Source organism: Marmota monax, unplaced genomic scaffold (genome assembly GCF_021218885.2).
Source record: "Marmota monax isolate L192 unplaced genomic scaffold, Marmota_monax_Labrador192_F-V1.1 WCK01_AAM20220418_F8-fsc00157, whole genome shotgun sequence".
Classification (NCBI taxonomy): domain Eukaryota; kingdom Metazoa; phylum Chordata; class Mammalia; order Rodentia; family Sciuridae; genus Marmota; species Marmota monax.
The window spans coordinates 226,758-251,474 of NW_026694573.1; the positions used below are offsets into that span (position 1 = coordinate 226,758).

The 24,717-nt window shown below is 54.6% G+C and overlaps 2 protein-coding genes across 4 annotated transcripts; one reads left to right on the plus strand and one right to left on the minus strand.

Moving 5' to 3' along the window:
- The first annotated feature begins 4,199 nt into the window (after positions 1-4,199).
- Ccdc188 (coiled-coil domain containing 188) lies at positions 4,200-6,484 on the plus strand. The gene is made up of 9 exons (XM_046421058.1): positions 4,200-4,733; positions 4,882-4,989; positions 5,099-5,203; positions 5,275-5,331; positions 5,425-5,484; positions 5,599-5,663; positions 5,799-5,856; positions 6,165-6,214; positions 6,298-6,484. The coding sequence occupies exons 1-9, from the start codon at positions 4,200-4,202 to the stop codon at positions 6,482-6,484; spliced, it is 1,224 nt and encodes a 407-aa protein (XP_046277014.1).
- A 626-nt stretch (positions 6,485-7,110) lies between these two features.
- Positions 7,111-22,836, minus strand: Zdhhc8 (zinc finger DHHC-type palmitoyltransferase 8). Of its 3 annotated transcripts, none has more exons than XM_046421240.2 (11): positions 22,645-22,834; positions 15,455-15,576; positions 15,133-15,290; positions 14,870-15,042; positions 14,539-14,641; positions 14,119-14,210; positions 13,805-13,946; positions 13,476-13,596; positions 13,295-13,404; positions 11,065-12,065; positions 7,111-8,090 (listed from the first exon to the last, which is right to left on the minus strand). In XM_046421240.2, exons 1-11 carry the CDS (start codon positions 22,746-22,748, stop codon positions 7,880-7,882), a joined length of 2,337 nt encoding a protein of 778 aa, XP_046277196.1. In that variant the 5' UTR covers positions 22,749-22,834; the 3' UTR covers positions 7,111-7,879. The 3 variants fall into 3 exon arrangements, with proteins under 3 accessions (XP_046277196.1, XP_046277198.1, XP_046277197.1); XM_046421241.2 differs by lacking the exon at positions 7,111-8,090 and adding an exon at positions 8,624-9,787 and having other exon boundaries at positions 22,645-22,832; XM_046421242.1 differs by lacking the exons at positions 14,539-14,641; positions 14,870-15,042 and having other exon boundaries at positions 22,645-22,836.
- Positions 22,837-24,717: the final 1,881 nt, after the last annotated feature.

The following is a 24,717-nucleotide window of genomic DNA, read 5'->3' on the forward strand; positions in this document are numbered from 1 at the left end:
ATACCTGATCTTCCATGTAGGGCAGTTTCAAGGTCTAAGTGGGAGAGGCTCCCCTGATGGGCAGGCTAGGAAGATCTGAGTAAGGAAACCAAAGTAAGGAAAATGAAGATGGGGTGCCCCCTCCAGGGGCTGTGGCTGGTTCATCAACTCAGGGCCTGTTTTCCAGCTTTTGAAGTGAGCTCAGGACACTGAATGCCAAGGCCACATTGAGTAAGGCAAGAGGGCCCCATCCAGCCCTTGCCCTTGCCCCCAGATTGGCTCTAGGCAGGAAGAACTGGGTCTCCATGCCAGTGGCCAGTCCTGCCTTCTCTTCTGTCTCTTCAGAATACCTTGGGCACCATTATGGAGGGGCAGGGGCGACTGGGGAGGCCCCTTCTCACTGCTCCAGGCTCTCCAAGGCCATCTGGGCGTCATGACAACATGGGCAGGAAACTGCTGCCATGGTAACTAGCGTCCAGGGAGGCGCGCTGCCTAGCAACGTGGGCCACGGTTCCCCACCCTCCAAAAAACTATGTTTCAGCTGGCCACACTTTCCACACACAAGGCTGGGAATTCCAGCATCTAGACAGTACTCCAACCTGCGGCAGACTCACCCTCTTCCTGCATGAACATCCTAGAGCCCTCACTGGATGTAGACACCTTATTCCCTCCCCAATCCAGGACACCTAATTACATGGCACTGGGCATACGTTAGCATATCTTGCCCTGTGAGTGGGAAGCCCACTGTGGCTGCAGATCCAGTGCTCCTTTCTCCCTCTTAGAGTCCCCATATACACTCATGATGTTCTGGATCTCAGGGAAGAGAAATCTCAGGTCTGACTTTCTTTGGTACCAGACTTCTAGACCAGGCACAGCACAAAGAAAGGTAGAGTGATCAGGGAGTGTGGAGCTTCCAGGCTGAGAAAGGAAGCACTCTGGGGTCTTAAGTGGCAGGAGGACATAAGTGCTTCCAGGGTATCCAAGATACTTCCTCATAGTCACTAGAAGATTGCAGCCCAGCAGGGTGCAACCTGAGGATCTCACTCAGCAGTTCACCCTTGTGCCACCATGTCATCGTCATTATTACAGGAGTCATTGAACATCCTGAATACCTACCGAGCACCTAGCAGCCTAAGGGACACAGCACACTGTCCCCCATGCCAGCTTCTCAAGGCCTTTGCCTATGCTGTGCTCCCAATTCCCACCCATGGCCCATCTCACCTCAAAGGCCCTCCAAGAGCCCTTCCGTGGTCTCCATCTCTGAGTTGAGCACCACCCAAGACCCATGAAATCCCAAAGGGGAATGAACAGGCCGGTTTCAGGAGAGGGCCTTGGAAACTTCTACCTCCCTCTTGGGTGCTGAGCAAACAGCCGCCCAGGAAGCTAAGGAGAGACTCAGGAAGCCACTGATTCAGGTTCCTGACCCTTCCTATCACATTGGTCAGAGCCCATTGCTACAGGATGCACAGATGTTTCCCTGTCCCTGGAAATGCATTTTAGCCTCCTGCACCAGGGGCACATGTATCCACTTGGGTCCACTATGAGCCACCATTGCAGTCTTTGTGCATCATCTCCTCTGTCAGTGAGATCCTCAGTGCCTCTGGCTATATATCTTCTCTATGTGGAGAAGAGAACAGGAGAGAGGCCATATAGAAACGAAGGATTTCAACAAATGTTTGCAGAAGGAAGTAGGGACTGACAGGGGAACAGCCTGTGTGGAAACCAGGGAAGGGTAGAAAATTAGGTTGTTTGGGGCTGGCTTGTGCACTGTAGTACTCCTTTAATAATTACAGTAGAACCGCAGGTGTCAACGAGAACTACCCAGGCAAACCCCCAAATTTATTCTCCACTTCAGACCTCAGAGCTGCAGCAGGAAGATATGAGCTGGTGCAGAAGGCCTTCCTCCCAGGAGCTCAACTACTCCCCCCCGACCCCGACAGTTAATGGGGAAAGGAAAGTACCTGCTGGCTCTTTCCAACCTTCCTTATAAGCAGGGACAATAAAAGAAAGAAAAGTCAGATAATGGAGGACAGCATCTAACGGGAAGTCCTAAGACCAAACACAAGGGGGCAAAGGGAGAAGAACCAAAAAGTGAAGACAGAAAACAGTCAGCAAAAGATGCTCCTTCCCCTCAAAATCCAGTGAATCCCTAAAAGAGAATAGGATGTTCTGAGAAAAGAATAGGAGGCATCCAAAGTACAATAGAGACAACCACAGTTTAAAATATGACTGCTGAAATTCAAAGAACGTTTTTTAAAACCATAGATATACAGTTATGGACTGCATAACAGCATTTTGGTCAACAACAGACCACATTTAGGATGGTGGGTCTCATAAGATTGTAAGGGAGAGAGCTGGGGTTATAGTGATAGAGTGCTTGCCTCGTATTTGCAAGGTCCTGGGTTGGATCCCCAGCACTGGGGGGAAAAAAAAAGATTATAATAGAGCTCTGAAATTTCCCTATCAACTAATAATGTTGTAACCCTCATGACATCATAGCACATCATCACATGTTTGAGGTGATACTGGTGTAAACAAACCTACTGCACTTTCAGTTGTATAAAAGTCCAGCACATATCATTAGGTACATTGCAGAATACTGGATGAGATAATAAATGACTATGTTATTGGTTTATAAATTGACTATACTACACTTTTGTTGTTATTTTATTTATTTATTTTTTATTTATTTTTTATTTATTTTTTAGTTGTAGTTGGACACAATACTTTTATTTCACTTTATTTTTATGTGGTGCTGAGGATCGAACCCAAGGTCCTGCACATGCAAGGTGAGTGCTCTACCGCTGAGCCACAACCCCAGCCCATATTGTTATTTTATAGTGTACTCCTTCTACTTGTAAAAAAAAAAAAGTTTATTGTACAATAATACACTCTTGTTATGCCAGTAGCAGCCCTCAAACATCTCATGTTTATTGTGCCTCTTGATTGCATCATTTTCTCTTGTGCTTGATTTAATCTCATGTTGTTTTGTTCATTATGGCCCTAGGAGCAGAAAGCTGTGTCATACATATAGGTACTATATAGCTTTGGCATAGGAGGCTATTTTATCTAGGTTTGTGTAAGTTCACTTTATGATATTTGACAACCAAATTGCCTAATGATAAATTTCTCAGAATATATTTTCATCACTAAGTGATCCTAACTGTATATAAAGAGAGTATTAGGACTCAAGGAAATCTACAAATAACAAAGACAAATTTTAAAAAGTAAAGAACACATAAAATCAATACAGAAGGCCCAATATCTAACTATTGGGAGTTTTTTTTTTTAAAGGACAGGAAAAGCAGAAAAGATTTTATTAACAAAATACTAACTCTCAAGATGGGAATGTAGCTCATTGGTAGAGTGTTTGCCTAGCATGCATAAAGACCTGAGCTCTAGCTCCAGCACTGCAAAAACTAAAGAATAAAAATATGAAATGTGCCTACCAAGTGCCCAGTGCCATGATCAATAAGACACTCTCAATAAGCATGAAATCCTAGGGTCTCAGAGGTCAGAGAGGGCTCCAGAGATTCCTTAGCAGCACTAAGGACCTTACTTTCTGTCCTTGAGCTCCCAGGGTGGAGGTGACAGGGGATGCCCTAGGATCTGATTCTCTGCCCAGACTAACATCCAGCAAGCAAGAAGCCAGATTAAGAGGCTTATAGACCTCTGAGGTCCTCATGATTATCTATTCTCATATGATAGACTACTCCAAAACTTAGAAATGAAAACACTCCTGATTTAACCTGATTTAAGCAGGTTCTTCGGAGTTTTTAGTGGGCTATCTCACCCTCCTTCCAGGATCTGGACCTGGCTGGGATATATTGCAGAGTGGCCAGGATCCTGGGGGAAGCCATATCAGTGGCCATTTCTACCAACTTGGTTTCAACCAGGACTCAGGATTTTTCTGAACCAGCTTCCTGGGGATGTTCACTGAGGAACTTCCACGGAATGAAAGAGGAAAACAAAGAAGAGAAGGACATGGGTAATAGGAACTCAGGGGCAGTGAGGGCAGTGCTGTGGTGGGAGGGGCCCCAGGGCCTGGCTCCCGCCCCAGCTCCCCCATTATGACCTCCCTGGCTGTACCTAGGCCTTTGTGACTGTCACCCAGGCAAACCTGTGAGCCAGAGTGACACCCAAATTACCCTCAGTAAGAGGGTGGCAGGTCAGCCAGGCCAGAGCCTGGACCTGGGGTCAGGAAGGGGTCACAGAGAGGGATGGAGGGGCCAAAAACTCTGGGACCATGTGGCCACTCCCACTCCCAGTGTCCCCCAGCCCCAGCCTCAGGCAGCCACGGAGGATGCTTGGATCAGCCCTGCCAGGGATTTGTAAGGTGGCCCTGTCTGGTTCCCATCCCCTCCACTCACTCACTGGAGTCTGTGAGGACTTTTCCAGCCCTGGGGTCAGGGGGCAGGGAGCCCAGGGTGGGGGGTGAGGCAACCAGGGTCTTTCTTTCAAGTGAAGAAGGAGAGATGCAGTGGCAGAGAGTGAGAGAGCCAGTAGGGCCAAGACAAAGAGAAATGGAGGCAGAACTGGGGTGGGGCTGGCCCCTGCACCAAGGGCAAGAGCAGGGGCCATTCAGGCAGGGGGGATCCCCCTGTACAGGGCCTAGACCCTGCCCATGTCCAAGCCTTCCATTGGGAAGAGGGGTCCCAGCCTCACCCAGAGTAGCCCCCTCTCAGCTCCAGAGCGGGCCGCTGGGGTCTGCAGAACAATCCTTTCTCCAGCTGGAGCAGGAGAACCACAGCCTGGTAAGTACAAAGCCACCAGCTGGATGGGCTCCAGACTGATCCTAGCTGCCCAGGCCTTTACCTCACCTCAAAGCTCCAGACCCTGCCTCAGTTTTCCACCTGAAAAGCAGTCATGATAGATGACCCCATCTCTGTCTCCCAACTCTAGAAAAGGCAGAACCAGGACCTTCGGGAGCAGCTGGGGGTCCTCCTGGGTCCAGGACAGCAGTTCCTGCCCCTGTGTCCAGAGCACTCAAGTTGCACAGCCTTGGCCTGGGTGAGAACAAGTGTGCAGCCCTGTGACCCTCCACAGCAGCATCCCCCCAGCTGCCCAGGGCTGCAGACATTGCCCACAGCCTTGGGCTGATCTAGAGGCTCTCCCATAGTCCCCTGAATCAGCCAGCACCCGGCCCCTGGAGGACAGGACACCTGTTCAGCTGCTACGGCGGGAGCTGTGCCAGGGGGAGGAGGCCTTCGTTCGGCAGTCTCAGGTGGGCTTGGCAGTAGGGACCTGGGCCCAGAGAGGGGGGTTCCTGTGCCCATACTGTCTCTCCTCATCCAGAATGAGCTACAACAAATAAGACTGTCCTTTGAGAGGAAGAAGATGGCCATCACTGAGGTGCTCACCCAGACCAGGGTGGGAGAGGGTATGAGGGGATCCCCGCTGGTAGATCCTGTTCCTTGAACATAACACAGACTTTCCTGCTCCCAGGTATGGGACGGTGTGGCCGAGGTACACATGGCTCTGAACAACCAGGCCACTGGGCTCCTGGTAAGTCCCCAGGAGGATGAGGAGGGCAGGGCAGGAGTTAGGTGGTGGTGAGAGGCAGGGGAGGGCAGCAGGTAGTCAGGGTGGAAGATCTGTCTTACCTCTTCTGTCCCCCAGAACCTCAAGAAGGACATCCGGGGCGTGCTAGAGCAGATGGAGGACATTCAGCTGGAGATTCTGGGGTGACGTAGGGGACCAGGGCCTGACTGAACCAGGTCGGGATGGGGTGGATCAATGTTTGATCCCCCAGTTCCACAGTAGGGGGTGGCACAAGTATGGGGTGAGGGGCACATGGTCCTGACAGTGCGGCCCCCCAGGGAGCGGGCCCAGTGCCGCACCCAGGCCAGGAAGGAGCAACAGATGGAGTGCACGGAGGTGAGCTCCCCACCCCAGGCCACTCTTCCAGTTTGGAGACCTGGCCCAAGGGTACTTCTGCGGGGGGAGGTGGAGAAATGGGATCTAGACAGCAGGCCCCAAGGTGGGATCCTCCTGAGGATCCAGGTGACCACAGTCATCCTGGAAAGTAGTTGCAGAAGGTGGCCCCTGCAGGAGGGATGGGGGAGGGGCACAACTGGGTTGACTGTATTGAAATCCCTGTCTATTGTGGGTCCTCCAGAGTCAGGGACCCCCACCCTCTGCCATAGCTCTCAAGGCAGGCTCTGACCCAGCCCCCTCCCCAACAGAAAGGGAGGCCACAGCTGGAATGTTCCGAGGGCCTCAAGGGCCAGCTCTGGTAGGTCACTTTGCAGGTAGAGCCCAGTCCCCCTGGGAACGTCCCTGTGGGCACCCCCTGCCCCTGACCACCACCGCCCGCAGGCTGCTGGCCCTGAGGCTGCTACTGGGCGCCCTGCTGGCCTGCACCGCTGCCTACGTGTACGTGGTGGACCCCGCACCCTTCGAGGGGCTAGTGCCGCCCCTGATGAGCCGAGCCGCCGTCTGGAAGCTCCGGGCCCTACTGGGCCCCTTCCTGCGCCTCGAGGTGGACGACTTCCTGCCCTTCTAGGCCGGAGGCCCAGCGGCCCCAGCGAGGAGGAGGCCAGGCGGCCACCGGCGCTGCCCTGGGTGCCCACTGGCCCCGTCAGCCCCTGGCCACAGCACTGCTGCACACCGTCCCTGCCAGGAGCTGCGGAGAAGGGTGGAGGCAGGGTCTGTCCTGAGGGCTGGGCCTGCGGCTGGACATATAGTCGTGACATGCTTGGTGTGTGAGCTTGTTTCCATGGAAACAGTGTGGAAGGGGCATTTTGGTGCTTCCTAAAGCAACCTATCCCAAGGAGCCCTGTCAATCTGGCAGTGGCGGGGAGGGGTTCTTCAGGGCAGGATCCCTGCCTCAACCCCAAGCATCAGTGTTGACTCCCGTGTCCTATATTGCTGCCCTCCACCCCAACAATGATGGTTTCCCCTGAAAGGTATCTGCACAGTGAGAACCAGGGGTCCATGGTTCAACCCCTCCCAGGTACCTCAGAGGTCATGCTTGGATCCCTGAGTCTGCTGACTCACTGATCTCGTAGTGTTCCCATTACCCACCATTCCCCTCCTACCACCCCACTCCACTCTTCAACCCAGTCCAGCTTCCTGGTACTGCCCAAGGCTCAGACAGGGGAACCACATTGGTGGACAGAGCCATGGAGGTAAACACCAAAAATTTTATTGGGGGAATTTAAATGGAGGAAGTATCCCTTAGAACAATAGAGGATAGCTTTGTGGCTTTCTTGTCCCAAAATGGGAGAATAGAGCCAGTGCCCAGGGTGGATCCTGGGACAAGGACCCTGCACAGGAGGGTCATCCTGCTCTGCCTCTGGAGGACAACCAGGTCCAGCAGGCTCAGAGATTGCAGGACTGTGGACCATGGATCACCCATCCCTGGATGCAGACAGACCAGGTGGAGCCAGAGCAGAGATACTGATGGAAATCCGGTGGGCAGGCAAGGGGCCCAACTGGATGGGCTGGGATCCCAGGGCTCACCAGGCTGGTGGCTCTAGGAAATTAAGGCATCTGTTTATGTTCTGGAGGCAGGGTAGAGGGACTGTAGTAACTGGCAGGGAAAACCTGAGACCCCCTCCCCAGCCCAACCCACAGAGGCCCAGGCTCCCCAGGAGGAAGTGGCTTAGTCTAAAGTGCTTGGTAGGATAGGGAGGCTGGGGTGAATGTCATGCTGGTCACAGCAACTCCAGGGCCACCCTCAATGGGGTACTGGACCCCCTGCAGCAGGTGGAGGACTTCCTGAGGTCACCTGGACACAGGGTCACAGGCCCTGGCAGTCTTGAGTCAGTCAAGATGTAGCTGGTAGAGACAGGACCCACAGTCCACACCCAGCCCCACCCCAGGGTCCATGGCAGCCTGGCTTCCTGCTTCTCCAGTTGGGCTGTCCAGGGCCCCAGAGCTGCCCACTTGCATCCCACTAGGGTCCCGAGAGGCTGGGAAAAAGGCTGGAGGCTGCCGAGTGTAGGCGGCACATGGTCCCACGAGGGGGTGCCCCAGCAGCCTGGCTCCAGGGGGCCCGCAGTGGAGGGTGGTCCTCAGGGAGGCCAAGATGGCACAGGTGCAGGCCAGGGGTCCCCCTGGGCTGGCCACGCTGCCCCCATCCACGGCTACAGGTGCCTATTCGCCCCCTGTGGGCCACGGCATCCGTGAGAGAGAAGCAGAAAGGGTGGAGGTCAGCTTAGGGCAAAGCTGTGGGGTCCAAGGCTCAGGGAACCTCCCTTTGGGTCCCTGAGCCTCCCCATTGCTCCTACACTGGGTCTGCCCCAGTCCCCTCGGTCCCTGCCAGGCTGTGCCAGCCCTGAAAAGCTGTTGATTCCTGGAACTCCCCAATCCCATCTCTAGCATATGGCAGTCAAAAGTGAGTGCCTTGAAGTTCAACCTTTATCCAAGCCAGCAAGTGGCCCCACTTGCACCCCATTCCAACTCCCTCAAGCCCTTAGTTCCTGGAGGTTCCTGGGACAGATGCAGTCCCAGCTTTTTCCCCGCCAAGAACGATACCTCATGCTTACCAGTTCTCACCTGACTCAGCTTCATCAGCAGAAATGCACACAAAGAATGTGCTACCCTGAGCCAATCAGCTACCCTCTCTCCTGAAGTCCTTCCCTTCCCCCTGGGGCCCCTGCACCCACAGCCCTGACCTTGCCCAAGTAAAGCATCAAAATGACTCTTTTTCTTTTTTTAATAAAATTATAGATATATAGATGTAGATATAAAAACATAAAACAGACACAACGCAAGCTGACGCTGCCATGTGCTTACTCTCAAGTCCCTGACACCAGGGGAAGCACTGGTCCCCCCCTCCCCAATGTGCTTTCCACATGGGACCGGCTGGGTTAGAGCCAAGGACTGCATATGATTTGGGGTGGGGATTCTCCAGTTTGGCAGGGAGGGTGATCCAGGTCTCACTGGCCTCCTGGGGTTGTGTGTGACCCCTGTGCCTGTTCCCATTACTTTCTCTCCCACCCCCCCCCCCGTCGCCTCCCACAAGAGCATAAAGCAGAAGTTAAGGCTTCAATGAAAGGGACAGCGGCGGCCGAGCACTAACACATCAGACGTGGCACGGCAGCACAGCACGCAGACACGGGGACACAAGCCCACTGGCCAGGCAAGACAAAATGCACAGAGCTAGGGCCTGTGCCACAGCTGGCTGGCTGTCCATCTGTCCATCCATCCGTCAAAACCCAGAGTAGACCAGGACTGCAGAAGCATCGGCCTTGCCAAGCTACAAGCTGCCAGCTGGGTCAGTGAAAGGCAACATGTTAGGAGCAGCTGGGAGGGCAGGGCCCCAGGCACCCTCTGAAAGGGGAGGAGGTAAACCCATGGGATTGTTGGAGACTAGCCTGGGAGCATGACAGAGTGATGTTGTTGAGCTTGGCCAAGGGAGGAGGCAGTCTGGGTCCCCCTCACTGCCCCATCAAGGACAAATACGGGCCTGCAGCCTGGCACAAACTGCTCAAGATCCTGTCTTCCCCATGAGCAGATGAGTGGATGGACAGGCAGAGGGTGCTTGTGGAGGCGTGGCTCTCTCCTGCTGATCCACACCAGGCTTGGGCGGCCTCCTTTCTCTGGGGTAGAGAAGTCGGTGGGGATGGGGAGAGCCACTATGGGGTCCTGGTCCCCATGGCACCACAGCAGACGGGTGGTGGTCAGTTCTCAAACCGAGATCTCGTAGGTAGTCCCACCCACGCCGGAAACCTTCTTAACCAGCGTGTGCCGGGCAGGGCTGGCGGAGGGTCCCAGAGGACCTGCAGCAGGCCCCAGTCGGGTCAAGCCTGGGGACTGCCCGTTAAGCTTACTTGGGGGGGTCTTCAGCTGAGGGTGGTCTCTGCATTAAAACAAGCACACACATACATACACACACGGTGAACACAGGATGGTGGGGTGACAGGACACGCAGACATGGACTGGAGCCCTCTGTCCTGGCCCCTTCCTCAAAGAAGGTTTGTGCCATCACAGGAAGGACAAACAGATGTCAGAACTGCTATCATCCTCCTGGTTGCCTCAACACCTCCCAGCTGGCAATGACCAGAGAACAGGGCAGGCAGGTGGACATCAAACTGGAGTCCTAGGTCCTGCCCATGTCATGGTGCCCTGAGCTTGGAAAGCCACCACCGGGTCTGCTCCCCATTCTCTCTCAGAAAAATGAAGGGCTGTTCTCCTGCCACCTGGCCTGGCCACTGCTGACCATGGTGTTTCTGACCTCACTACTTAAACATTCCTAAAGGCAGGAGTCCCTCCTTTCCCCAACTACTGTCCCCGCCTTACCACAGCCACATCCCTGATCCCAAAAGTAAATGGGCTCCTGGCCATATGTAGGGTAGGGAGGCCTTGCTCGGGGCAAGACCACTGGTGACTGGGCTCCCAGCTCCTTTGTGGCCAAGTGGCCTGGATAAAAAAGTCTCCCCTTGGGGCCTCATCTGCCTATCTAAAACAACTGAGCCTGAGCTCTCAGGACCTGGACACAGCAGTTCTGTGACCTACCCAACATGAGAACTTGACCCAAACAAGGCTCAGCTCTCCTACTTGGACCTGGCTCTATGAGGCAGAACCAATTACCAACCCACCAGAAGCCTATAGCCAGTCTTTCTATAAACAGGGAAGCTTCTGTTCCAGGGACTATGTGCCCGAGGTGGCACATTTCACTATAAGGAGATGTCCCCCAGTCTCAGCCTCCAGAGATGCATGGAGACAAGCCCAGGGAGAGTACCAAACAGACTGAGGAAGGTCAGTGCCCACGGCCCAAAGGAAACCCATGCAGCCACATGGTACTAGTTCCAGAAAAAAAAGGTACCAGTGCCCAGTTGCCCTTCCACATTTTGAGCCTGCACCAGCTCTGGGAGAATGTGACATGTTGATCTCAGGGTACAAATCTTCCTGCTCCCACATATGAAGCATGCCCAGGGCATCCTCAGAACCGAGCCACTCTCACATGGATAACTGAGAAGTCTTCAAGGCAGGATGAGGCCCACCCTCCTTGTCCCATCCCAGCAGGCAACCAAAGGGCTCCAGGACAACCCTTGAGTACTGGGCCAAGAAGGGCCCTGCAGGTGGTTGGATGGCTGCCCTGCACTGGGAAACCCATCCACACCTCTGGACACCCACCTCTGCACAGCCAGCGAGGGTGGCCGTTCCGGGAGGTCCGTATGGATGAAGGCGACAGCTTTGGGGCCCATGTAGGAGGGCGAGCAGGGAGTGCCAGGCGGGGAGGGTAGACCCTGACGCACAGGCGACCTGTGTGAGCCACTTCCAGGCCGGGGCCCAGGGGCGTTGTTGTTGGCCTGGTCGGCCTGCAGGGAGGAGGAGGATGTCCGTGGTGCCCGGCTCACAGAGCTTGACAGTGAAGACAGTGATGTCTGCAAGGCAGGGTTGCGGGCACCACCAAAGCCAGGCCCAGCCACAAGGTCATCTCTGGAGCCATAGCGCAACACAGAGCCACGAGGACCCTCAGACAGCACACTGGCCTGCTGCAGGCTGTAAGAGCTGGGTGTGTCATAGACTCCAGAGTCACCAAAGAGTGAGTCGGCCTGGGAGCGCAGCAGCCGCTCACGCTCCTCCCTGTCCTTGCGCTCCTGGATGGAGGCCATGATGGTCCTCGACAGGTTGTCATAGCGTACTGGTGAGGGCTCCCGAGGCCGGGGACCCAGCACGGGACTAAAGCTGCGGGGTGGGGGCCGTGGTGGGTCACCTGCTGCCCCAGGGTGTAGGTAGGGTGAGCGGTAGCCAGCTACACCAACAGAGGTGTGTGCTGGGCATGTGTGGCCACTGGGTGAGCCAGGGTTAAGCAGGCTATCATAGGACAGGCTGCCATTTCGGTTGGGTAATGCATGGGGAGCAAAGATGCCCCGGTGGGGTGTGGGAGGACCACCCTCAGAACGCAGGGGCTGCAGAGCTACATGGTCCCCACCCCGCCGGCTGGCAGCCTTGAGGCTCAGAGAGCGCAAAGCGCCTGAGAAGGCATCAGTGGCACTGAGTGGTGGGGACGGTGGGTAGGTTGAGTGCAGGCCACTGGGCCCATGGTCTGGGAGGTCCAGGCTGGGCTCAGACACAAAGTCCAGGCTGTGGGTGCTGTCATCCCCTATAGTCAGGGAGTCAGGGCCTTGAACCTATGGAGAAAGAGAGCACTCTCACCCCTACCCAATCACACCCCCAGCCTGTAGCCACCAGGTGCTCTGTGCCCATGTAATGTAGACTGTAATGCTGGTGACATAGGCCATGGCAGATGCCACCAACACATAATAGAAGATGCTCCCTATTTTCTGACTATGCCCACCTCTCTCATGCCAACCATGGAAGGAATTTGGGACAGAATGGAGCCAGGACAGAGGCCTCAGAGGGAAGACTGTGTGGGGCCTGCCACTGCCACTGCCCACCAGCCCCAGGTGAGAAAGGGCTGCATGGGCAACACCCAGGTTAACACTGACTCTAGGCAGCAAAGAAGCAGGAACTCCACAATCTAGGCCAGAGTAGTGCCCTCAGAGTCTACCCAGCCAGGGAGTCCACCTTCTCAGGGCAGCCATGGCCACAGAAAAGAGGGGTCTCTTTCAGTCTCTGTGGGGCAGCTGACTTAGGCTGAAGAGTAGCCCAAGGAACCTCAAATCCTAAAGGTGGTGAGGGTGAAATATGGCCTTGGTGCACTTAGCCAACTAGACTGAACCTTCAGTAGGCTGAAGGATCCAGGTCAGTCCTGGGAAGGAAGTAAAGCAGGGAATGAACCTAGAATACCCCCATTAGCAACCAGGGCTGACCATCCTCCAGGTGGACAGGGTCACTGCATACCCACCAGAAATGGACCCTCATCTAGAAAAGCCCAGACTCACTGCCCCATCTATCAATCCCTAAAATGGAGGTGGAACAGGATGTGAATCCTAAGGGATGAAGCTGGTCTAGATGAATGGGGCCTGGACTCAGGCCTGCCTCTAAGGCTAGACCTCAAGGAGGGATGGCAGCCCTGGGAACACTCAGGGCTCTGGGTTATTCTGAAAGCTGGACAGCAGAGTACTGAACTTGGAGAAAATAAATGGGTTTTCTCAAAGAAATCTCAAGTTCTTCTGAAGGCTTCCCATGGGCCTTAAGTTTCACTAATGGTGAAACTCCAAGTCATCCTGGCACACACTGCTCCTGGGGGCAGCCTCTCATCTGGCCTAAGGGCAATGCCAGCCAAGAAATAGAGATTCCAGGCTTAGGACCACTAGAATCAGCCCTCCCAGAATATCTCACCCTGTACCCCTCCAATTGACCCCAGTTCAGGGTCCCAACCGGGTAAGGTCCCACTGGCATGCACATGGCCCTCTGTGAGTGGGGACTCTCTGGAAGCATGGCCTGGTCTCCTCACCTGCTCGCTAGGCCCACAGAATGGCGCCTTGGGACCCGTGGAGAAGGCTGGCCGGAATTTGTACATGGCAGGTGTTGGAGGGCTGGTCCTCTGCACTGACAGGGCACTCTCTGGGGAAAGGGACCACTGTCAGACTGGGGTCAGTCCATGTCCCTCCCCCAATTTGGCTGTCCAACCTCACCAGCACTGCCAGGCCGTGGGGTCTTCAGGTCACCTCCAAAGGTGCTGGCCTCTATCTTGGGGGGCAGTGGTGGCCCCAGATCCAGTGGCTTTTCATCCAGCCGGTCCAGACTGCCCTTAGACTGGGAGGGATGGGCTCAGTGGTATGTGGGGCTTGGATAGGGGGTGGGACTTAACTGAGGATTCCTTCCTGGAGTGGTGGGACCCTTCCCCAGAATTCTCCCAATTCCTCCTCCTTCCACCTCTTCTGGGCCCCCTTCCAACATGCCTGTTTGCTCACTCTAAGGGTCTGATTCCCATCCCCTCTTCCTTCCCAGCCCAGGCCCCCACCTTGCTGCGGCCCAGTCCTGCCTTCAGCCCATTGTCACTAAGCTTGACCTTGAGCGGTGCAGCTCTCTCCAGGAGTTCAGGCCGAAGGAAGGGTGGCTTCAGGCTCACTGAGAGCGGCAACCGGGGTGATTCCACCATGTACCTGCACCAGGAACAGAGGAATCAGCAGCCAAACAACCTGGCTATGAACACACACCAAAGGCAGGACCAACCCCACCTGGAAAGTGCAGAAAGATACCAGGCTAAGGGTTCAAGGCTGCCCACCCTGCACCCAGCACAAGCTACCTCACCCCCCTGCCCAGGCCAGGCCTCACCGGGGTGCCAAGGGGCTGCATAGCACGTGCTCCACGTTCCCATAGCAGCCTCGGGTGAAGGGGTTCACACCCCCGCGAAACTTCCCAGTCACCTGTGGACACGGGACCCCTCAGCCAGCCTGGCCACCCAGAGTACAGGCCAGGGTAGGCAGAGGGATAGGCAGGGGAAACTGGGGTTCCTCAGAAGTGGTGATTGTGGAAAGCAGCTTGAGTGACCCTCACCCAGGCCATCCCAGCATATCCCTATAGGGAGTTGCAGAATATACAGGCCATCAGTTGCTGGTGACTGCAGTGTCCACAGGCATGGGGCATGCAGGGGGACAGGTAGGCACAGCCTCACACCTGCGACCCCTCCCACCAAAGTTGCACAAGACACCTCACACAAGGGTTTCCAAGGCCCTGCTCCAGTGAGATCTGCACCTGCTCATTAGTGGTGCGCCCCCGAGTAACCAGCACCACGTGGAAACCAGTGAGGCCGATGACAGGAATGAAGAAGAGTCCAGCCACACACATGACAGCCATGCTGACTGGTTAAGGTCAATGGCTGCAGGTAAGGACAGGGTGGACCCCATCAGAGTGGCACTGAGCAGGTGCCTGTGTCCAAATACCCTCCTCTGCCCACTTAAGAATAACAACTCAACCACTGGGTCCCCTAGGCAGCTGATCAACCCCTCTGGTTCTCAATTTCCCCTGTGACACACATCCCTGGCCTACACTGCCTTTGGGAGGGGCACTCAAGGATCAAGGATACGTGATGGTGGTGTGGGCAGCTCCCAACCCCTCGGCATGGTTCAGCACGTAGACCAGGCCAAAGGCCACGACGCCCACCATGTGTGCACTGAGTGATAGCAGGAACAGGAAGAAGTAGCGGTAGTTCCGGCGCCCAATGCAATTGTTGACCCAAGGGCAGTGGTGGTCAAAGTCCTAGGCAAAGGCAGTGCATCAGGGCACATAGGGGGGTGAAGATTAGGTGCAAGGCCTGGTTGGGGAAGCACAGAGCAATGGGATAGTCACCTCGACACAGTTGTCACAGACACTGCAATGTGAGCAGCGTGGTGGGCGGTAGAAGTGGCATGTGGCACACCATTTCATGCGGACCTGGATACCCCGCACATCCACATTCTTGTAAAGTGGGGCCCGGAAGTCGTCCTCTTTGTCTTCGTCCTCATCCGCTGCAGATCAGGAGATGGACAGAGTGGCAGGGAACAGGAAAGTGACTTCCCTATTAGGAAAGCCCCTGCCCAGCCTATCTACGGGGAACCACTAAGTCCCTCAATTCAGCCCTTCATACTTCATTGAAAATGAGCAGACAAGCTGCCTCAACACAGAGCCCTACCTCGGGGGAAGACACCAGGGTCCATGAAGGTGGCCATGCTGAAATTGGCCAGGACAAAAAGGAAGATGATGCCATTGTAGACAGGAACAGCTGGGGACACGGCTCTCGTCAACCATGGGCACCTGCAATGGAAAGCCAGGAAGAGAGCTAAGTACGTAGGGTACAGTATAAAGGCAAAGGACAGATCCATAAGACGTGGAAATTTTATTTGTGTGGGTGAGACCCATCAGGCCACCAGCTGCAGACCTACTGGGAGACCCCTGCCCATCAGCCCTTTGTTCCTTGGCTCAACCACCAGATGCTGTTGTACACTGTGTACAGTGTGTAGTCCTCCTGCCATGCCAGTTCCAACCTGGCAACACCCCAGGGTAGCTGTCTGGAGTGTAACTCACAGTTGAGAAATGAGGCTCAGAGAGGCCCATTTGATTGGAATTACATCATTAAGGATGGGTGGCCCAGAGCCAAACTACAAACATCCTTTTACCCCAGGCACAACTTTTCTTGGCTCCCCTTCCCTGGGGTGACACAGAAAGGAAGTGAACACCAAGACAGAAAATGAGACAACACACATGTGCTATGATGTATAGAGGCCAGTAACCTGCCTGGGTGGCTCCAGTCAGTTCAGGCCTCACCTAAACCTGTCCCCAGCCTGGCAGGGACCCCTCGCAAGGAAGACTCTGGAGTAATGAAAACCACAAACATGAGTCATATATGGAGGGACAGTCTCCCTGCTCTTCCCTGAGGGACACAGCAACCCATCCCTCACCACTGGCAGCCTCTTCTCAGTTTGTCTCCTTGCTCCCCAGTTAACAATGCAGAACACTTCGAAACACTGGAAAAGCACAAGGCCCCTACCCCTTCCCACCTCTCACCACCCTGCAGCACTTAGCTCCAAGTCTTTCCGCTTTTCCAGGAAGCCTTCCAGGACACTTGGTTCTCTGCAGCCTCTTTGAAAGGGTTTTGCACATCTCCCTAAAGAGAACCTGCTCCAATCCTCAAGGAGCCTACCCAGAGTCCCCTCCATGGATACCCACTGGTCCTCAATTCCCCTGACCCTGACCTGCAGCAAGTTCCTGAGTGCCACCTCTCAGGTCCTAAAAAGCACCTGGACCCTCATATTGTTTTTCTGCTGCTTCCCCTACACCCAGCTGTTGTGACAAGTGGTCAGGTACACAGGGGATACACACTTCCCTCCCCATCCTGCACTTGAGCCCTTTCTGGAGTCAGGGGCCAGTGGGGATTCCCCTACCGTAGTCCTAACTATAGGGATATAGCAATGGTGGCTGCCAGCAAGACAAATAGGACCCACAGCCCTGCCCACCACCCCAGCTCACATCAGCCACACTAGTGCACCCACGCCTGCCTTGGCCAGGAGCCAGCTCTGCCGCCCCAACAACCACCTCCATGGCAGCAGAACTATTTTTAGTGGAAAGCAAGAGGCTATTTAAAGATTCTGCTTCCCACGGCAGTGTCCTCCACAGGGCCAAGAGCTGACAGTTACCCCTTCCCTTTCTCCACAGCCAGCATGGACACAGTGTGTGTACATAATCTGCAGTGCAAAGGTCTCTCTGCCAGGAAGATCTGCCTCTCACCCCTGCCCTGGTGGTCTGGGATGCAGACCCCGTATACACCTTCTTTTCATATTCCCCATCCCTGCCTGGTATACAGATGGCACTTAACATATGTCTTTGACCACCAACCTAATGCTGTTCAGCAAGGCAACAGTGAGGCCCTAAGGCATGGCCAGCCTGACATGGTGGAAGGCATATACCCCAACTGATGCCAAACAGGGGAGACACACTGAGAGAACCAGTCCAGCCCAGGGAGAAGTAAGGTACCCCCTTGGATGGCACAAACAAGATCCCTACAGAACTTTCTGGGAAGGGCTAACTACATAATCAGTGTGAAATGAAAATATGGATGCCTTATTAAAAAGTTATTAAGAAATACAAAACAACATGGTGGTACATGCCTGAAATCCCAGAGACTTGAAAGGCTGAGGCAGGAAGATTGAAAGTTTGAGATCAACTGGGGCAACTTAGTGAGAATCTGGCTCAAAATAAAAATAAAAAAGGGAAAGAGATGTGGCTCAGTGGTAGAACACCCCTAGGTTCAATCCCTAGTACCAACAACAACAAAAATCAAGACAGTGATAGTATGTCATTAAGCCCTTGTAAAACATGTGGAGTTGGCCTGCGCTGGAAAAGGAAGAGACCAAAGAGTCCAGGGGCTGGCTGAAGATGAGGTAGATGGATGAATAGATGTAGGGGAGAGGCAGCAGGCAGGTCCCCAGGGTGGAAGGACACATGAAAAGGCCAGTCATGGGCTCTGTCCTTGTATCCATGGCTTCCCATCCTGTATGGTACATCTCCATTCTCCCAACTGTGAGGAAGGGGAAAGCTGCTGTCCTCACATTTTATAGACAAGGACCTGAGGATCCGAGGCCTTGGGACCAGTGTGCATTTGAGCTGGGTTTTCAACCTGTTCCTTGGCCCTAATTGGAACTGGTCTTGGGAGTGCCCTCACCCGTGGTGTAGGCAGGGCCTGAACCCCTCAGCTGGCCAGGTAGTCTATACCACTGGAACGTCCTTGAGCCTCAATTTCTTCCCCTCAAGGCAGGTGGGCTAGACAGCTGACTTGAGTAAGATTCCCTAGCAGGAAGGGGTATGGACAGCAGCTGTGCAATGATAGGTCCACATTTGGAAATTTGTGCTCTTAATAGGGCAGTGCTTGCACTGAGATGCTGGGTAGCCTCTATCCAGTGTGGGCACCACCTGGCCAAATGTCTGGGAGGGCCAGTGGGGGGCCTTAGCTGAGTATCAGAAAGGACTGAGGAGACACACAAGTTCTCTGAGACCTAAGCCACCATTCTCCTATTATCTCCAGCCCCTTGGCTTGACTCAGGCCCAGGACCAGGCACTTGTCCTCCCTGTTGCCCTCTAGGTGTTATTGCAGGGACCCATGAACCTAGACCCCACTTAAGGGGGACTGGCCCACTAGCTAACCCATCTCGGCCCTGGCAGATCCCAGAACTTAGGAAGCATGCGTGCTAAGTGGTGGAGGAGACAAAGAGAATACACAGGCACATACACACACTTGAACACACATGTGGACACACATACATGTGTCACACACAAACATGCTCCAAAGTACACATGCACAAACACAAATATACAGGCCCATAAACACAGACAACCACTCTTTTACAAAAAAAAAAAAAAAAGCACATATGCATGAACACATACAAATATATCCACAAGCAAGACACACGTATATGCAAGAACATACACATGCACAGGCACACACACTTGTGTGCAGGTGAATGAATGCAAAAATGCTAGCAGAGCTCACATTCAATCATAGAGGCCTAAGCATATGCATATGCACACATGAACACACACATGCAAAGACACACCCCTCCTCCCCCTACACCCAGCTCTGTCCAACCTCAGCTCAGTAGCCCCTTGTTGTAGGCCTCAGGCAAATCCCTCTGCCTCTCTGGGCTGTCCACTGTTCCCCTGTGGGACAGGGCAAATGTGAATAAACATGAGGACACTCAAGGACATGCAAAGATGTGTGAAGACACCGGAAGACATACAAGAACATGCAAGGATACACAAAGACACAGAAGGAAACAAGAGGACATGTGAGCTCTCCTGGGCAGCAATGTTCAAACCATATTTGTGCCAGCACTAAGCTTGAGAGGATCCTCTGCCCCCCCGGGGATATTCCCCACTCATGTGCACCATGCTGGTCCTTCTCTACCTGGCTCCAGGGACCCCAGCTGGATTCACCCTCTTCCCCTGCAGGACATAACCCAAGACCTGAGTTTGCAGGAGGGTCAGAAAGAGACAGGCAGGTCACAGGCCCCAGGACCATGGGCAGAGCATTTAGCCTTCTATGAATCCTGCCTACAACTTCCCTATGACCCCCTTCTGGTTGACTCAAGCCATGCTGTGGACCAAATGGAGGACCAGGAGGGGGCCTAGCTCTGAGATTCCAAGCACTCCTTCAGTTCCAGCCCTACCTCCTGAACAGCAGGGACATAAGCCAGGATACAAGTCATTACAGTGTGCCCCACCAGGGTGGAGGTCTTAAGTCCTGCCTAGGCTAGCAGAGTCTCCCTGTAAGGGGGGATGGGGAACTTCACAGGCAGAATGTCTGCCACAGCTAAATGTGGAATGGAAATTTTTAACTCAGACATTTTCTTTTATATCAGGTTCTTCATTAACAGTTTGCATTTGGGAGTGGTACTGGCCCATGGAATGCCAGGACTCCACTCTGCCCTGGTCATTCCAAGCAGGGCCTCTGGATCATGAAGCATCTATACCTACCTAGCAGTCTGATCCCTATAGACACCTGGACAGATGGGGAAACAGGCTCAGGAGGGCAGGGAAGTCCCTGGTGACATGCATCATGTCCTGGCAGGGGAGTTCACACTGAGTTTCCACCCTCAGGCTCTTCCCCACAAGGCACAATCAGCCCTTCTTCTACCTAGCCCCTTAACCCCCAGGCCTAGACCATCTGCTGTCTTGGACTAAGCCTCCAACATGGAGAGGGCTCAGGCCCAGCCACACCAACCCAGATGCCTCAGAGATAAGACCGCCCAGCCCCAGTCCTCTGACATGCACAGTGTCCCTGTCATTCTGCAAAGTGACTCTGGAGAGAGGCAGAACAGAGGCAGAGCAGAGGACTGCCCTGAAAGCTTTTGGACCCCTCCAAGTACCTGACCCAGCCTAGTGTTGCACTATAGTAAGAAGTCCTTTGGAACCCAGAGGACACAAACCCCACCTGGAAAGCTCTAAGAATCTGCCATACAACATACACTCCAACCTCAAAATATGTTACACTCTCAATCAGGCATCCTTCCCACACCTCAGCCTCTCCTGGAAAGATGTCTGAATGTCCTACTGGCCCCACAACCTTTGGTGAGCTGGCTGAGGGAAGGGATCCCTAGTCCTCCAGGCCTCAGACTCCTGATCTTGCATGATACCAGAAACATGGCCCACTTGGTATGGAAATAGAATCTACCCTGAAAGGGGCAACTCACATTACTGAGTGCAGAGAGGAGACCTGGGGTCCATTCACCATCTGGTAAAGTCCAAGGAGCAAAAAAGAAAATAGAAACCCTATATAGATCCTGAGAGTAGGGTAGGGAACCATTCCCTCACTGAAGCCAAAGTGGGCCCAGGCATGAGGAAGCTACCGGATATAAGGAAGCCACAAAGGAGGCACCGAAGCCTGTTCCAAGGACACCCACTCAGCATGGCCACCAGACCTACCTAGTATTCCATCTAATCAGAATTGTCATGGCCTACCCTACAAAGACCCCTTCTCAAAAACGGAGCCACCTAGTGGATTCCAGAAGAGCTAGGGTGGGGGAAGTTAAAGTCCCAATTTAGCCCAGGAAATATGGCTTCAAGGTTGCCAAGGGACAGGTGAAGCCAGTGAGTCTCACTAGATAGTTCCTACAAATGGGACCCAATAACACCACTGAGACTCCATCCTGCCACTGAGACACATATTGCATGTTCTCCTAGACTAGCTGAGTTCAGCGTGGGCCACACACAGATTGGAGTGCTACCTCAACAAGAAACCCGATACCTCAAAAGCACCATTGTCCATGACCCTAGAACTCCAGCTTTGAGAACAGAGGAAGGAAGTACTAGCAGCCTGCAGAATGGCAGCAGCCTCAGCACTCAAGGCCTAGGCTGGGTCAATTCACAGGAAAGAGCACATAATAGACTCTGAAATCACAGGTGAGTGACTCACAAGCACTCCTATTGCATGGCCTGGGTGCCACAGAGGTGAGGCCAGGGCACAGAGAAGCTCTCTGAGGATGAGGAGATGGGTGGTCTCCATGAGGTAGAGGATGAATTTTAACTTCTTTGAAACTTTTTTCCCCCTGCATTTCGTAAGTTCTCCATAGAGAACCTTAAGTTATAAGAAAAGACACTGGATTGCACTTGGGTAATAAGACCTGAGAAAGACACACCAGGGACTGGGAGGCCAAGACCAAGCTGAGATCCATGCTCCCAGAAGCCCCAGGGAATGGGTCCCCAACCTCACCCACTACCCACCTCTCTCTGCCCCATAGTAAGCAGCATCAGAATGAGAAGAACACACTGACTCTCCAGAGCCAGAAATAAGCCCGTCCACACAGGCCTTTTTTAAACACATTCTTGGCAGTCTGCAGCCCCAGCCTCCAGGTAAGTACTCTCCCGCCTCCTCAAGCACCCAATTCAGACTTGCCATGCACATGGGCTGCCACCCCAGCTCTTACAAAGGTGAAAGAGCAATAGGTTGACTCCTGCCTATCCCAGGCTCACTCACACTCAGAAGCCATCACTCTGCCCACCTGGACTCGGACTTGTGGAAAGGGTTCGCAGCAATCCCTCCTCATGCCTGAATGATCCCTAGGGTGACCCCAGGACAACAGAGGGAGGTCAGCAGATCACTCCAGGCTGTAAGCCAACATGTCTGAGGTGAAGAAGTTGAATTTGGAGCCACCTGAGGCCCTGTGAGCAAGGGGATTCTGTCCCTATAACTAGAGGCTTAGCCTCAAAGGTCTTAGTGTCCACTATGAGAAGCCCACAGCAGAGCTATTTAAACATCTATCTCTGAGTGCAGCCCAGCCTAGCCTCTCAAACTCAAATGGCCACTGAGAGCTTCCAAAGAGGAAGGCCAACAGAGGGCAGAGGACCCCACCAGGTCAGGGTCACCAGCAGCTATGGGGTAAGCATGTGGCAACCAGACCAGGCCACACCTACGCGGGAATAACTTGGCTCTGGCCTGGGGTGGCATTCTGGAGGGGACCCAAGAAGCACCCACGGCTGCTTGCAAGGAAGGCTAGTAATTCTAGGCAGCCCGCATCCCCTCCTGAGCTTTGTGAAAGGGAAGGGCTGCTGCCACACCCAGGGCCTGCCTGACACAACTCTGGGATGCCCAGTTAGTACCACTGTCCTCACACATATGTGGCTCACCTGTTCCAGAACGCGCGGCATTCCGGGATGCGGTCCCTTATGCCAGGGTGGGGGCTCGCCTTGCTCACAGCCCGCGCCCCGCCCAGCCCGTCTGATTCCAGCCCCCTGCCCGGCCCAGCTACCCAGCCCGGTAGCTGCCTCTGTATTCCCAAGAATCTATGTCAGGCCTGACTGCCACCCGGGCACACGGACGCAATGCCAACTCACGTGAACACGAAGAAGAGGGTGCTGGAGCCGACCAACAGCGCGGCGGCCGTGGCCACCGGGATGTACTTGGCGGGTTTGAGGCGCGTCCCGGGGCTGCGGGGCATCCTGGGCGCCGCGCCGCCGCATCCCTCCCCGGGGCCGGGCGGGCAGAGCCGGCCGGGGTCGGGCCGGGGTCGGGCGGGCGGGCTGGACTCCGCGCAGAACCCGCGGCGGCGGCGGCGGAGGAGGAGGAGGAAATCCCACCCCACGGGGCGCGGCCGCGCACTGATGTCAGCGCGCCCCTTAAGGTGGACCCGGCTGCCGAGGATGGAGGCGGGGGGGGGGGGGGGGGCGGTGCGTTGGCCTCCTCGCTGCCCGCCTGCAGCCCCACGCAAGTGCCCTCCGCCCTCGGACCCCCCAGAACTTCAGAGGGGCGGGGTCACTCCTTGCCTCGGGCTCAGCGCAGCTGTTGTACCCTGCAGACTTTGCAGGACGAGTGGCAACCTCCGTGAAATCCAGAGACCCTGGTCCTACCCGGTGCGGGTTTCCTCCTGGGCCTGTTTGCACAGATCTTTCCTAAATAGTTCCTTCCCCTAATCACATGTTCATCCCGGGGCAGGCTGATGGCCACAGGTACATGCTATTCCTGGGCAGGGACAGCCCCCTCATCTGGAGCCATCTGGCAGTCACGAGGGTGGGGTGGATTTTGTGATACTGCAGGGGCATCAGTGTCGTTTATCAACCTTCCCCATCTCACTACCCTCATGCCATTCTTCAGGTCTGAACAGAGCAGGGGCCACAGGCCCCTCCGCGTCCTGGCCCAGGTTGCAGGCTTGGAAGGGTGTCTGTATGAGACCCTGGGACTCCTCCCAGAGGCTGGATGCCCCACAGGGGGGCGCCATCACCTTGCCCAGGATTGGGATAGGCCCGGTGAGCAGGCCCACCTCCCGCAGGAAATCCCACCCACCAGTGCCAGTGTAGTTATCACTTAAGGTGGACCGGCATTAGAGAATGAGGTCGTCTGAGACGTGTATAAGTGGTCTGGGCAACTGCACTGGACTCCCTGGCAGAGCACACTCAGAGCCTGAGTGGAGACCTCGTAGTTCTACTGCCTCTCTAGCAAGGGCCTGTCCTGGCCACTCCAAAATGCCCCGGGTTTCTTCTGCTCTGAAACCTATTACAGCCCTCCCCATGTGGGGATCCTAGGAGGGTCTTCATCCTCTAGCCAAGACCCAGCACCCAGCAGCTACCTCCTCCCTGTCACACCATCTCAAACCTGGGATCTTTGCCTTGTTAGTCTTATGAAGCACCTAACAAGCTCCTCAGGGAAGATCTGGCTGTTAGAGGACCAGGGGCCTTAATGCAGCTAGCTATCCAACAGAAACGATTTCTCCTAAACTTCTGTTCTGCAGGATGTTCCACTCCAGAAGGCCCAGTACAGGGGAAGGGGGAGGGTTCTCCCAGCACTAATGGGGACTACAATGAGATACAGGGATCCCTGCACACTGGTGAGCAAAGACCTGATACCACCTCGCCCAGGCTCTCAGGTGGTCTCAAAAGGAACTTCAGGGATAGGAACACATCTCAGAAGAGCAACTCAACCCATGACTTTACCTGTTTCTGCCCTTCTGCACTCAGAATACAGAAAGCTCAGACCCTGCCCTCCATTAGGAATGGCCCCAACCTCACATTAACTTCTTATGTGACACACCTATATCACACCAGGCCCTGTAGGTCCAGGTCTGACTCCACACCCACTCTGTATACAGGGTGCCAAGGACAGTCATCTCCCTCCCTGGCTGGAGAGCCCTGAAGAAAAATGTCAAACATGTCACAGGGAGAAACAGGTTTGGATCTCTTATTAACACAGGTAAGTGGGCAGAGAGGGGTCCAGAGGGGTCCCAGTGAGGTAAGCCTCAGTACTTACTCTACCTGCAGGGCCAGACAAGCAATGGGGCCAGCAGTGGGGAAGCTGGGGCACCATGAGGATGAAACAGGCCTCACTCACTAGTGTTGCTCCTCAACTTGCTTCATTTTCCCTGTCCTCCAAGGGACAGGGACAACGAATCAAGTAGGTGCTTCCTCAGTCAACCC

Bases quoted from the DNA above. Each gene is read 5' to 3' on its own strand.
- Ccdc188 (XM_046421058.1), top strand. From the start codon at position 4,200: ATGGAGGGGCCAAAAACTCTGGGACCATGTGGCCACTCCCACTCCCAG. The intron at 5,332-5,424 runs GTGCTCACCCAG...TCCTGCTCCCAG, and splicing joins AGAAGATGGCCATCACTGAG to GTATGGGACGGTGTGGCCGA. The intron at 5,485-5,598 runs GTAAGTCCCCAG...TCTGTCCCCCAG, and splicing joins ACCAGGCCACTGGGCTCCTG to AACCTCAAGAAGGACATCCG.
- Zdhhc8 (XM_046421240.2), bottom strand. From the start codon at position 22,748: ATGCCCCGCAGCCCCGGGACGCGCCTCAAACCCGCCAAGTACATCCCG. The intron at 14,642-14,869 runs GTATCCTTGATC...TTAACCAGTCAG, and splicing joins GCTGCCCACACCACCATCAC to CATGGCTGTCATGTGTGTGG. The intron at 8,091-11,064 runs GTGGGTGTCCAG...CGTGGCCCACAG, and splicing joins CCCTCGCTGGCTGTGCAGAG to GGGGCGAATAGGCACCTGTA.